At 35.0% G+C, this 12,838-nt stretch overlaps 2 protein-coding genes across 4 annotated transcripts; one reads left to right on the plus strand and one right to left on the minus strand.

The window, feature by feature from the left end:
- Window positions 1–2,098: 2,098 nt before the first annotated feature.
- On the minus strand, window positions 2,099–3,432 carry LOC113317822. The gene is made up of 2 exons (XM_026565947.1): window positions 2,721–3,432; window positions 2,099–2,476 (listed from the first exon to the last, which is right to left on the minus strand). Exons 1-2 carry the CDS (start codon window positions 3,209–3,211, stop codon window positions 2,395–2,397), a joined length of 573 nt encoding a protein of 190 aa, XP_026421732.1. The 5' UTR covers window positions 3,212–3,432; the 3' UTR covers window positions 2,099–2,394.
- Window positions 3,433–4,356: 924 nt separating this feature from the next.
- On the plus strand, window positions 4,357–8,307 carry LOC113316915. 3 transcript variants are annotated; one of them, XR_003343082.1, is made up of 11 exons: window positions 4,357–4,510; window positions 4,614–4,719; window positions 4,816–4,882; window positions 5,403–5,508; window positions 5,652–5,770; window positions 5,848–5,952; window positions 6,368–6,658; window positions 6,839–7,065; window positions 7,151–7,375; window positions 7,503–7,712; window positions 7,836–8,307. XR_003343082.1 is itself a non-coding variant. In XM_026565076.1 (10 exons), the coding sequence occupies exons 1-10, from the start codon at window positions 4,449–4,451 to the stop codon at window positions 7,620–7,622; spliced, it is 1,428 nt and encodes a 475-aa protein (XP_026420861.1). In that variant the 5' UTR covers window positions 4,357–4,448; the 3' UTR covers window positions 7,623–8,307. The 3 variants fall into 3 exon arrangements, 2 of the variants coding, with proteins under 2 accessions (XP_026420861.1, XP_026420862.1); XM_026565076.1 differs by having other exon boundaries at window positions 7,503–8,307; XM_026565077.1 differs by lacking the exon at window positions 4,357–4,510 and having other exon boundaries at window positions 4,614–4,727; window positions 7,503–8,307.
- The last annotated feature ends 4,531 nt before the right edge of the window (window positions 8,308–12,838 follow it).

The raw sequence follows: 12,838 nt of genomic DNA on the forward strand, positions 1-12,838 counted from the left end.
CTGCGTGATACTAGTTGCGACTAGAGTCGATTCTCCTTTAAGCTTATGTTTTTCACGAAATCCTGTAGGTTAATGACTTGAAGACTTCATTGGGATTGTGAAGCCAGACCCAACTATTTTCTTTGTAGTTGCGTGTTATGATCTTGTTGTTTTCTATTGTGATTGAGTACTATCTTCTTTAAGATTCGCTCGAGATTTATTCTTCGATAGGCAGGATTGAAAAGTAGTCACAAACATATTCGTCTCAACGTTTGTGATTCCACAATATCTTGTTTCATTAATCGATTAAGATTATTAAGAGGTGATTGATAATACTAGGTTGTTCTTCGGGAATATAAGTCTGGTTTATCAATTGGTTCCTATTCACCTTAATTTATCAAAAGACGGAACAAAACTCATAGGTTTATCTATGGGAGACATATTTATCTATACAATAGACTTTTTTGTGTGATGCAGATTTTTTTATCAAGTCTTCGACTTTGGGTTGTACCAACTCTTAGTTGTGGGTGAGATCAGCTAAAGGAATCAAGTGCGTAAAGTCCTGCTGGGATTTAGAGACGTAAGGAGCACAACTGTACCTTGATCGGTGAGAGATTGATTAGGGATCAACTACATTCTAGTCCGAAGTTAACTTGGAGTAGGCTAGTTTCTATAGGGGATTAATACAGTGTGGTGTTCAAATCTGGACTAGGTCCCGGGGTTTTTCTTCCTTTGCGGTTTCCTCGTTAACAAAACTTCTGGTGTCTGTGTTATTTCTTTTCCGCATTATATTTTGTTATATAATTGAAATATCACAGGTTGCGCATTCAATCAATTGGTAAATCCAACCTTTGGTCGTTGATTGAAATTGATTGATCCTTGAACATTGGTCTTTGGTACCGTTCAAGTTATTTCTCTTATATTCAATCGGGCTCACAAATTCCTATTTGTTTGATTGCATATTGAATTGGGAAATTGAGATACAACTCTTGGATATACTTTTCTTGAGATTGAGTCTGACTGTCTAGTTGATTCTCTTAAAAGTATATTGGAGTTCGTGCATATATATTGCTAAGTGAAATATTGGGTGCGGTTGTTAGACCTCGCTTTTTCAAAGCTGACTCAAAGAGAACAGCGACTGAAAAGTTTGACGACGTGCAAGAAATAGAAGGGGATAAAAGCAGTCAGAAACCTAAGTCCGGACAACGTCGTGCTTCATTTTCATGCTGGATAAAGTATTGGGATCTTATAACTTATGGGGAGCGGAAGGGTGTACCTCCACGCGAAGGGGAGACAGATCGGGCAGAACTGGCAACTTTCTTTCTTTTCTGGCTATGCCATGATGTTTTCGAGCACAGTCCCCAAGATACAATCAAGAATGAGTTGATTCATTTGGCATTATTGATATCCCGTGGCGTTTCATTCCCGCTTTCCCCCATGTTCCTTGGCGGTGTATGGAGCTCATGAGGTAAAAACCTTTGTTCCTGCCAATTTTATTCAGGCTTGGGTTTGGGAACGTTTTCCCTTGTACAAGCCTCAAGCAAACCCTCTCGCACTTTTAATAAGGGAAGAAGTTGTTCAAGATGATGGCACCAAGCGACTGGTGAACGTGCTCTGTTCTCATCCCCAGATGGCTCTATACCATAAGAAGGGTTCTCCTCCCAAGAACAAGCTCAAGGATTTCATGGATAAGGGTGGTGATTTTAATTCTTTGTCATATCGCGATGGTCGTTCAGGTCCTCTGCATTATAATTTGTCATTCGGTCCCCAAGAAGGCTCAGTTCGGCGGACGTAATTGACTCTAACGACTTTTATATTATCCTAGCTATTTTTCCGGGTCGTTTTCCTAGTTTTTATGGAGGTAAGTTTTCTTCCGAAGCATATAATACCATTTGTGTGGCTTGTAAGCTTGATTATGATCAAGGAGTTCCTTATAATCCTCCACGGGCTTCCTCGGATGAGGAGGTGGAGATTCGTAAGAGCTTCAATCGTTTTGTATTTAAGGAAGGCCTCCGGATGAGTGATCGGAAGTGTCATTTTGATTTTTACCAACCTCTTGAAAAGCGTAAAGTGAGTGTCACTATTGAGTGATGTATATATCGTGATGGTGTTAATCAGAACATGTTGAACTTTCTTCTTAGGGAACTGAACCCCTCCCCCAGTTTTGACTAGCTCTGATTTGAAAGAACTTCACGCGTCGGGTCGGGTAAGGCTGAGCGATGATGTTGCCAAGAAGTATAGAATTTCTTTAAGCACTAAGGGACTTCCTCTCAAAGCCTTAGTCACTAAGCTGGGATCCTCTTCCGGATGATGAATCTCCTCAGAAAGACAAGAAAGGTATCTCTTTACCCTCTTTGTTCGGCTCTAAGAAGAGGAGGCATCCTCCTACGTTGAAACAGTTGGAGATCCCTCATATCAAATCCTCATCCACCAAGGTATTTTTCCTTCTTCCTCCTTTTTCCCCGTAGGACTCTTCAACCCCAAACCAACACCACAGCTACAAAAAAATAAAACATTGAAGAAAAAAAAAGTAATGTGCACCAAAATGTACACCTAAAGAATCCTAAATATACAAGGTGCACAATCATTTACACCTTAACTGTGGACATACACATGAAAAGGCTAGAATATGTAATGTGTACCACAATGTACACCTAAAAAGCATACATACATAAGGTGCAAATCTATGTACACCACCATGAAAACCATATATAATGTGGACTAGTATGAAGACCGCTCACCTGTGAAGAATATTCGCATCTTTCAGATAGAACCGGGAAATGTCACCATTCACAGGCCCAAAGTGAATCCTCCACGAGGAACCATCTTCTTTACACTTTGAAGTATACCGAGTCTTGTCATTTTTCAGACTACTAATCTTGTAACCAGAAGCCATCTTGTACTTATCCATAACAATTCTGACAGCTTCAACACCACCCATAAACTCTCTACCTATCTTGTCAAAAATATAAATCCATTCACCGGAAACAAAAGGCTTACCCTTGTCTGCATCATGATCTACCACCCTTACAAGCTTATAAATTTTAGTTATACAAGAATTTGCAGTACTAGAACCATAACTAGTACCACAACCAGATTTAGAACGAGAACTAGTCTTCTGAATCACGTCAACATTCAAACAGAAATCTTCATTGTTAATAAAACTTGTAAGAGCAACTAGACCATGCAGTTGTATATCACCATGTACAAAAACTATTTGATTATTATCCATACATCTCAAACGTATAGTTTCAGGAGACAAAGAACTCCACTGCTTACATGCAAACACTTCAACTCATATACGTTGCTCCTCATACTTACACGAAAAGGCGCTGAATGCTCACCATGATACAAAATAACATAAACTACTTTCTCAGACATAGTTGATACCCCTACATATTCCAAAAAAGCATATATAATAAACTGGAAAATGTAAGTGTACACAAAAATACACATGCTATAAAAAGATATTAAAATAAATAAAAAATCTGAATCAACTAACAAAGAGATTTAAAATCAAAAGGATTTGAATAAAAATTTAAGACATGAGAGAGATAATAACATTTGAAGCTTCAAATCACATTTTCAGATTTGAATAACCTAAAATGTGTACAATGAACAGGAAAATACACATTTCATCTAATCAAAAAATAAATAGAAAATCAAATAATCGAAGATATAATATTCGGAGTCTTATCAGAACACATAAATAAATAAATATGTAGTCTACAATCATACATCGATTCGATTTGATATCATGCATCAAAAAGCTAAAATCAAAATAAAAAACAGTAAATCAAAAGCGTTTCAGGATAATCAAAACCTAAGAAATAAAAAAAATCAAAACAAGATCATAATCAAAAAGACGTAACAGATCGAATTCATATCATGCATTCTAAAAAAAAAAACCTCAAAATCAGTAAGAAATCAAACGATTAAGCAAAATTAGATAGAGAACAATCAATTACAGATGCAAAATTTATCTAAGATTTGAAATCTGTTGCAGAAACGATTGAATCCTCCAAAAATATTTCTCTATCTGATTAATCGCCTCCAAAATCTCTCTCTCGCTCTTTCTCTCTATCTTTTATGAATCAAAATCTCATATCCGAAAAAAAAAATCAATTCTAAAACTTGTGTTTGAATGCAAAATCGCATGAAGGGTCAATTCTGAGATTTTCAAAAATCAGAAAATTGCTAGATCGATAGAATTTGGACACTCTCATCAAAGATATCGACGAAACAGTAAAACACGGGTGATATTTGGACTACGACGTCTTGGGCTTTGGAGGGGTGGACTAGAGTGTCCAAAGCCCGTTAAAAACGTTAATCTCTACGTTCAAAGTCTGATCCACTCCCTTCCTTCCTCCTGGATAGGATACCGACCCTCTGCGAGAAAGGTGTTATTGTAACTAACGAAGGCGGGAAAAGACCCAAATCCTAACAAGTAACAACAGATATTCCGAGTAATGCAGGATGATCAATCTTCGTTTGAATGGGATGAAAAATCACAACTTTACTTCCATTCCAGGTCAGTTGATTTCTTAAGGTTTCCGTAATTTGGATTGATTGGGTCAAACTAGGGTTTGTATAATTTGATGTGAGAATCATGACTTTATTTGGTTTTAAAACAGTAGTGGATTTTATCACGATCCGAATGCGGGATGGTATTACAGTAGTAAAGACGGACTCTATTACAAATTCCAAAATGGAAATTATGTATTGTGGGAATCTGAACAGGTAATGAGGTAAACAGTAGACCTAATTGTGAACTGAATTGTACATCAATAGGTGCTGTTTCGGTGTTTAATTTGCTGTTCTTCTGTTCTATTCCAGGATGAAGGAAATGAATCACAACAAGATAGACCGATGGATTCTGATGCATTGAGTAAAGATGAGACAGGTTTGCAGTATATGTCTAAAATTAGATTCTGTACAGTATAGTATTTGTAGCTGCATAAGATCTATTCTAGAAAATGGTACTTAGAAAACAATCCTTTGCATTCACATACACTACTTAATTGAGAAATTTCAGTTTGATTTAAATGTATAGCTATTTGATCTGATATATTGACTTGGGCATGATTTTAGTTCTAAATGACTTGATGTATATAGATAGACTTTAGTTTGCATAGATCCTCATCGTAAGATCTATTATGAATGTCTGTTGAAGTTAATTTTCCTGATTGGTGTTCAAGTTGAACTCAGTCCTTGGTCGTAAGATAGTCCGACTGTAGAGCAAATATTGGTGATCATCCAGTGTTTCATTGAATGATGAATTTGTTTCCTTTTATTGTTTTCAAGATTTAATCGATAAACAAGTACATCTAGTCAAACATGTATATAGAAAAGCGAAAGAGAGTTCTGAAGTTCTTTAGCTAATAATTATCTCATCAAGAGCTGACCATGTTTCCTGTAAGCAGGTAGCTATTTGGAAGATGCTAATAATGCCACCGCTGAAAATCCATGTAACTACTTAAAGAATGCTAACAATGACGATCCTGAAAATCTGCGTCCGCCTTCGGAATGGTAACCTAGTACAAAGTCGACTAATCTTTGGCTAATTCTTTTTTTTTTTTTTGGAAAAGAAATCTTTGGCTAATTCTATTGCCCTGAAATTCTTCTTCCTCGATTATCATTTTTGTTTTTATTTTGTATTTGTTTTTTCTAAGGTTAGAGGAGACACTTGTTAATCTCTACTTGGCTGGTTATGCCCAATCAGACACTAATGTCGTGGACGGTAGGGAAATAGCCACCGAAACATATGCTAGTGAGTCGTCAATTCATCAAGGTTAGTGATGAATCTTTGTTTTTTATTTGGAAAAGGATCGCTCCGGTTGTATCTTAAGCTTGATTGATTCTGCTCAGGTGATGCAATTGATGATGCTGATGAAATAGAGGAAGGTGAGATTATATCTGACGGCGAGGATCTTCAAGATGCTGCTGAGTCAAGTGGAAGAGTCTTTGACGAAGGTTATCTTTTTGAACTTGTGAATCATCTTCATTTGTAGAACATATTTTGGGTAGTGTTGCACCTCATCTATTTTCCTCATGAAATAATACACAACTACGTAGCGCTTTACAAGATTTTTATGCATTTGCTTAGAACAGAACCTTCTGCTGGTGTGGAAAAAAAAAATCATAAAGCATTTATACTGTACATTTGCAACTCACCTAGCATAAATTTATGTATACATGCGATTTTCCAAGATTCTTATTATCTCGTTCGTAGGTTTTATTTCCAATTTGGTTGTGGCTGTTGCCTGCTTTTATCATTGAAGCTTCTGTCTTTTGCCATCCTGATTTGATAAGAGGGGGGCGCATTCCTTATGAAGTCAAAGGCTCAAAGTTACCTTGGTGACGGCTTACAGTACTTTTCTGATAACAGGTGCTGCATGGGAAGAAGAGAACTGGCGAGCTCAGTATGGCCAAGTCACACAATCAGAAGAAGAGGTTAAACCATCAATTAGTTCAGTGGATTTGTGGGACTGGACCATGGTAACAGAGATCATAAAGAAGAAAAAACATGGTCGGAAAAAGAACTACCGCATGGCCAGACTGGTCGGGAAGCTGGTGAAACCATCTACGAAGCTTCATCCTTCCATGCCTGTTGGGGGTTCTCTTATCAAAACTGCTGCAGTTCGTGAAGTTTATCTTGATCTTGTACGGGTTTCATCAGGTTCGCCTTTAATCCTGTCTTAATTAATAAATATTTAACTAAACTTGATGTTTAGTTGGCATGAAAGTTAACACCCATGAGTCCATGACCCACCTGATATTGAGTCCCATGCATTTTAACAAATGTTTTGGAGAATGTTGAGGTTTTACTCACCTTGCTCGACGTTCTTTTATCCGTCAGGACAAGTTTATCAATTAAGAACTCCTAGCATGAAATATCTGACCTCGTTATCAACTTTTGATTCTTCCGATCCAACCAAGGATTGGGGATTTCCAAAGTTACAAGCTGATGGACAAAATATTCGCTCTCCTAATTTGAAAGAAAGCATTGTGCGTGAAACGGCAAACGAGATCCCTATTTCTGAACACTCGTCTGCATTGCTGGATCAAGCAAAAGTATCAGAAAAGGTAGCACTCTCTCATTCAAGGAGTTACTCCATCATTGTTTTGTTCTTTACGTTGAAGGTGGAATTAACTGCTCTGATTTTTTTAGCTTGAAGGCCATTTATATCGGGATAGAGCTGCGGAAAGAAGAGCTTTACACGGTGGTTTCAGAGTGGGTCCTGGTCAAAAGAATGTAGAGATTGAAGATGACGTAGAAATATTATCACGACCTGATTCATTTGGCACAGAAGAAGCTGCAGCCGAGGCCTTAAACATGTCTTTTGGAAGTGGTAGTTATGCCAGACGTCTTCTAGAAAACATGGGCTGGAAGGAGGTACGGTATCTATTGTTTACTTCCGTATTATACTGACATTCCTCTTCTGAAAGATTTTGATCTCAAATCTTTTCCATTTAAGATTCTGTTCTCAAACTTTTCCATTTTGTAATATGCTTTTTTTAAGGGTGAGACTCTTGGAAACACTATGAAGGGTTTGACTGAACCACTGCAAGCTGTTGGGAACAAAGGTTCTGCTGGACTTGGGTGGATCCGAATCAGACCAAATTACAGTCGAAACAACTAGATCTGGCTGTTACTGTACCCAATTCGAGATCTAACCAGCTTAAAGTTCAGTGAGAAAAGCCTGGAAATTTCTCCTTACATAAACACAGAAGTGAGGTTCATGTTGTATTTCTATTTGCCTTTGTACATTTACATTAAAAAAAATGATGCAAACCTCAAGGAATCTTTTAGGAAATCCTAAACACTAGTGATTTGTTAATGTTTCTCCAAACAGATGCAGGAAAGGGTCGTGCTGTCACGCGAGCATCCGTGTGACAGCCAAAATGAGAACGCACCTCATAACCGCTTGATCAGCTTATAGAGATCAACATGGATCGATCCGGATTTGATGTTATTATAATATTTTCCAGTATCTTTTTTTCTTTAAAAGCCCATCCAGTTTATTGTTAGTTAGTCCTTAGTAAAAAAATTGTATCATCTAGAACCTGAGTTAAAACTTACTAACAAAATCATCAAATTTTATGTTTCAGATGAATCCTCATTTCTTCATACATTATTTTTTTTTTTGGTAATTTAACAAGCGGGTTACCTGAAGTGAAGATGATGATGGGGTTGGCATGTATTGTATCTGGAGTTGGCCTGTATTGGATGTAAGTTTTGATATATGTTGATGATCATCAACTTAGCTACCATATTAATAACGAGTATTGTCAGGAACTTCCTACTTTCTGTATAGACAAAAATACCCTTCCGTACTATTTTAGTATTATTTTTTGTAATTTTCCTATTTCCATAATTATTTGAGTTTATGCTCTCTGATGAACTCTGAACTTCCTACTTATTTTCTTGTAGGAGTTCATTCTGTTTGATGAACTATGAGGTATTTGGTAATGCTTTTTATAGATTCGAGTTAATTCTTAAAATGAACACACAAATTCATTATTATGAACCAAAATCAGAGTTTATTCTTTCAAATGAACACTCGATCTTTGTTCATTATTATGAACAAAAACCAGAGTTCATTCGTCAAAATGAACACGTATCAAAAACAAACTAATCTAAATCTAGAACATAGTTCATTCTTCAAAATGAACACAAAAAAAAAAAAAAAGTTAGTCTTTAACATGAACACAACAAAAAATCCACAAAAAACAGAGTTCATTCTTTCGAATGAACGCCTAAAATTCAAGATCTAAAACAGAGTTCATTCTTTAACATGAACATACAACAAAAATTAGAGTTCATTTTTTCGAATGAATACCTAATAAAAGATCTAAAAATAGAGTTCATTCTTTAAATCTTCATCGTCTTCAACAACAACAACAACAACAGTAGCAGAGAAGAAGAATACAAAATCATCGTTCATCATATCTTCATCGTCAAAAACCTAGAATAAACGGAAGAAGAAGAATTATTTTCGTCATCGTCTTCATCATCATCATTATCATCAACACCATCATCGTCTTCATCATCTTCATAAGCAAAAAGAAAAAAAAGAAAAAAAGAGAAAGTAAATCTGAAAAGAGAGGAGAGAGAAAACAAATCTGAAAATGAATCCCTTCTCTCTTAATAATTAAGTATAAATATGTTCCCAAAAAGTATTTCAGCCACTACCAAAAGACAATTGCATCATCCATGATGTCATCCCGCGTGGGTATTGTCCACCTAGGACCAAACAATAATTTCTAGAACCAAACAACAATATATATTTTAAAAAAGGACCAAACAGACAGTTGACTAGGTCAACAGGACCAAACTAACTCTATTATATTATTTCTAGGATCATATGCTAGTTTCTACTTATTATTACTCGTATTCTTTTTGTTCGTGAGTAGTTCTGTATTATATTATTTATTACAAGTTTAAATCAAATGATCTTAAGAGAATTTCTTTTTAACTCATGTTGAATCTACTATGGTTGTAACACATTTAGCCCTAATTCTTAGGTGTCGAACTATTTTCTTGGAAAATCCTTATTTCTGTTTTCAATTGATTCTCTGATTTTCGCTCATCATATATTAGAAGAGCTCTTGGTAAAAGATTTAGTTATGAACTGAAATAATGTATTTGTACAAAAGTGTCTCTACATCCACACGTGATTTTTTTCTTTTAATCGATCATAAGGAAATAGATAAAAATGCGAAAGATTACAACTAAAAAAAGCAACAAAGCCTTGAAAAAATCAAAAGTAGAAATAAAAAACTAAAGCAAAAGAAGTTCAAAGTACACAAAAAGATAATCATCTTTGATTACCAAGAATTAATAACTGAAACTTGCAAACCAGGAAGGTTACATCCACACATGATAGAAAATATTGTTTTGACTCCAAAAATTCTGCAGTTAAAACCCCATTTCGATTCTAAGGATTTTTGTTCTGGTTATCTGATTTGTCGTTACTTGTTTTGTTGTTTCATGTATTTGTACCTATTACTTAATGCTTTTGATTTATTTATTTTTCTTTCAAAAATAAAATATATAATCAAGGCTAGTTGGGGGGTGATAGACTCGTCGAAGGATGCTCTAGGCATAATATTTCTTTAGTGATTATTCCTAATAGTTTTTTTTAATAGGATATTACAGTGGTTCCTAAACTACATCAAAAATCCATTAATTGAAACATACATAACAAGGTTTGTACACGAAAAAAGAAAATAAAAATAAAACCACAATGAATAGTTAAACCAACGATGTCCCTAGAAGAAGAGACATAATATAGTGTTGGACATGTATATGTTGCCTCGCTAAAACCTTACCAAGGAGAACTCATAGGGAAAAAACTTTGATGAAGCAAAAAGATTACAACGGGATACGTCCTAAAGAAGAGTCTACATATAAAAATGCAAGGATAACCAACACATTTATAATTATTCGGTAGCCTAGAAATTATTTGTCTCCCTTGGTACCCAGTGAACTATCTTGTGATGCTAGCAGTATGTATGTGTCCATAACAGTATGAGCTATCATTGTTCGTGATAAAACTATGAAAATAGGTTCCTAAACCCTTATATCAATACCAAGACTGATAAAAGAGTCATAACGGCCTATCCAGAAAAAAGGAGGGGGGAGGTCCCGCAAATGATTGCAGATGACGGGTGAGTCATTTCCACAATCGAGGATTCATTTAGTGAGAGTGGAGGTTGCATCTTCAATCACCAGCCCTTGATCTTAAACTACTCAAAAAAAGAAACCAATATAATAATCTAGCCAATATTGATTTCAATATCACGTTGTTTCCCATGAACTTTATTTTCCTATTCAAAGAAAAATCACAGATGTTGATTAAATTTTAACTAACTTTACACAGTACATATTATGTGGCGGATTGCAAAATTACGCCTCCGGAACCATGCCCAGCAGACCGAAACTCCCCGACGTCACTGCTAATGTAACAACCGGGATTTTTCCCGGTTTTGAATTTCGGGACGAAATTCTTTTTAAGGAGCTAATAGTGTAAACCCCCAAAATTTTCTTAAAATGATTTTCGCACCTTAAACCCTATATCCATGTTACTTATTCGAATTTTTAACCTACAAATTAATTTATAAGGAATAAATATTTAGTTATGGGTATACTTATGGTTTCCAAATAAAAATAAAACAATAAATATTAATTTACTATGTACTTAGTATCTTTTGAAAATACAAATCATTTCTAATTTGATTGATAAATTAATTACGGAAATAAATGGTTCATTGATTGACAGTTACATGTAATGACTTTTAGACATTTTTATTAATGTTAGTAAAGAGATTTATTATTTTTAGCTCGCATGAATTTTAAATACATAAGAAAATTGAAAATGGTAGATTTGATCTATTTTGGCAATTTAATGATTTGGCTCTTATGAAAAATATTTGTGCATATCCCTTACATTAATTAATAGGTAAGTAAAAAATATATATAGATTTATATTTAAGTTTATAAAGATAAACTAGGAAATTGATTATTTTTTTTGTTGGACAATCAACATATTTCAATTCATTCAAATCAAAATCGTGATTACATGTTTGCTTACAAGAATAACAAAAACATCAAAATATAAAATAATCAAAACCCTAATACAAATAAGAACATCAATTATCAGCAGATCGCGAAGATAAAGAGCGATAAACAGCAAAAGATATCCAAAATAATTTTATGTATAAGGGAGAGATGGTGGTAAATCTAGAATTAAGATCCGACCATTTAATCTGATTGTATTCTTGTTCTTCAATAAGAGATGCTCCTAATACAAATGAGTACTTTCCCCATAAATTTTTCTGTAAGGAACCACAAGCTCGTCAATGCTATTAGACCATTCAGGTGACGAATTAGTCGATAATAGCTCGATTAGTTTAACACGAACGTTAATTATTATAAATTAATCTAACAATAATATAGATACAAAAATAGTACCGCTAGATAGATATCGAAAAGTTATGCGAAATGGACTACTCGAACGTGTCGTTCGGATACCGGATGAAGATAATTTATCAATTTGTTTTCGGAGGATAAAATAGTAAGTTTTGGATGTTACCCTTGTGGCTGCATGTGTCAGAGCGAGTGGGTCACCAAATTTGGTCGGCCTCATCTACACCTAACCGAGAAGATTATTCTTCTTTCTTATCTTTTTTTCTTTCTTCTTCTTCTTCTTCTTCTTCCTCTTCTCTGTCGATCTCAATCAAGGGGATTGAGCATAAATCTTGTATGAAGTTCATATAATCTTGATAGTAAACTGAATCGAAAGTGGAGATGTTGATTCTGTGGTCGAATTGGATCGGGAGGAGAAGAACTGATTGTTGTTGTAATTTGAAGTTAGGGTTTCATAAGAGATTATTTCGAGAAGATTAGGAGATGAATTATGAAGCTGTTGTTAGATGTAGAATCTTGGGTAGATGTTTAATTGAATCCGTGGAGTTGTTTGAGGTATGAATCAAGGAATTAGGGTTTCTGCTGATAGAAGTTAGAATTCAATTTGGTGATGAATATGAAGAAATTAAAAGATGGGTTTGGAAGATTGTGAAGTGAATAAGAAGTTAATGATGTTAATTTGAAGAATCAGTTATGGAGAATGTAAGGTTTGAGAAATTAGGGTTTCTGCATATTGTATTGGAGTTCGAATCAGGTAAAGATTGAGAAGATTTAGATAGAATTGTAAGATGGGTTTGTTTAATTAAGGCTTCTGAAGTTGTTGTGATGCTGAGTTGAATCAAAGTAAAGAAGAATTGGTGGATCAAGTCAAATGAATAAGAAACTGAATCCAATTGCATGAGCAGCACTGTTTCGAGGTAACTGTTC

The sequence above is a fragment of the Papaver somniferum genome, chromosome 10 (genome assembly GCF_003573695.1).
Source record: "Papaver somniferum cultivar HN1 chromosome 10, ASM357369v1, whole genome shotgun sequence".
Lineage (NCBI taxonomy): Eukaryota > Viridiplantae > Streptophyta > Magnoliopsida > Ranunculales > Papaveraceae > Papaver > Papaver somniferum.